Raw genomic sequence first — 1,309 nt, 5'->3', positions numbered from 1 at the left:
CCCCAGCCTGCCTGCGGAGCTGCCCACTGCCGCTGCCGTGCTTGTGCCCCTTCCTGCCCAGGGAGCAAAGCTGCTCATAGCCGTGTTTGTCCCTTCTCCCCAGGGATCAACCCCTTCCAGCATGCTGGACACCTCCAGCTCCTTGAAAACCAATGTGGACAGACCCTGGCCCTGCTCCACCTCCCCCATCCCATCCCTGTCCCAGGAGTCCCTCGTGCTACCCCGCTGTGCCGCAGCGGTTCCGCAGGCAGGCAGCCCCATCACCCGCCTGGCTGGGCAGTTATCTCCAGCTCCAGCCAGACCTCACACCCAGCAGCCCAGCACATCTCGCCTCAGCCCCATGGAGGGGAGCCAGGGTGGTGGAGGAGGGAGCAGGGAGCCCCTTTTCCTCCTCCCAGGAAGGCCATGGTTCTTGCAGCCGTACGTTCCCACTTCCCCTCCAACAAAGGCAGAGTCTTTCCCCGGCCCCAGCAAACACACAACCCCCTGGGAGCTGGGGCAGGATCAGGAACTGAAATCCTGTACAGCCTCAACACACACACATGGAGTGTCACTATCACTCCCAACACACAACAAGCTGCCCAGCATTAAAAAAAAAACAACAGACACATACAATAAATTTCTGATACGTTGAAATAAAAATCCAGACCAGTGACTCTTAAAAATGGGAACTCTCCGTACCAAATATGTTTGTTTTTTCTTTCATTAACTGCCTTGTTTTAGCTATTTCCAGACAGGAAGAGATCAATTCTTTATAAAATGCAATAGAAAGGGGTAAAAATAAAGGCAACAGCTATTTACAGAAACCAACAGGGAGAGTACCGAAACGCCTCTAGACTTCTCACTTCTTGGGTGATTTCCGGGCGCTGGACTTGGCTTTGGGTTTTGACCGCTTTGCCTTCTTGGGCCTGGACGCCTTCAGGGACTTGGCCTTTACAGTCTTTGGCTTCTTGGCTTTCTTTGGGCTGGCCCTCGACTTCTTCCTGGCTTTCCTGGCGGCAGCTTTGGGCTTCTTTGCCGGTGACTTGGTTTTCCTGGGTCTAGCTGCTTTCCGGGGCGACGTGGATTTCCTGGTCGCCTTCTTTCTCTTCCTGGCTGGAGACTTCTTCGCCTTGACAGCCTTGGCAAGGCGGAAAGAGCCGGATGCGCCAACTCCTTTGGTCTGCTTGAGGATGCCGGTGGCAAGCAGGCGCCGGATGGCGAGCCTGATCTGGACGTCGGCGTGCTGGCCCACCTTGTAGTGGCTCTTGACGTACTTCTGGATAGACTGGCGAGAGGACCCACCGCGGCTCTTCTCGGCACGGATGGC

The 1,309-nt window shown here is 55.8% G+C and overlaps 1 protein-coding gene across 1 annotated transcript; it reads right to left on the bottom strand.

Moving 5' to 3' along the window:
• Positions 1 to 841: 841 nt before the first annotated feature.
• On the bottom strand, positions 842 to 1,306 carry LOC104462759 (histone H5; the record flags this gene model as incomplete). Its single annotated transcript, XM_010074842.1, has 1 exon — positions 842 to 1,306. A coding segment is annotated over one exon (465 nt), but the record flags the coding sequence as incomplete, so codon positions are not given.
• Positions 1,307 to 1,309: the final 3 nt, after the last annotated feature.

The sequence above is a fragment of the Pterocles gutturalis genome, unplaced genomic scaffold (assembly GCF_000699245.1).
Source record: "Pterocles gutturalis isolate BGI_N339 unplaced genomic scaffold, ASM69924v1 scaffold46842, whole genome shotgun sequence".
In the NCBI taxonomy this organism is placed as follows: Eukaryota; Metazoa; Chordata; class Aves; order Pterocliformes; family Pteroclidae; genus Pterocles; species Pterocles gutturalis.
The sequence above is the reverse complement of the archived record's forward strand: the minus strand, read 5'-3'. Positions and strand labels throughout refer to the sequence as shown.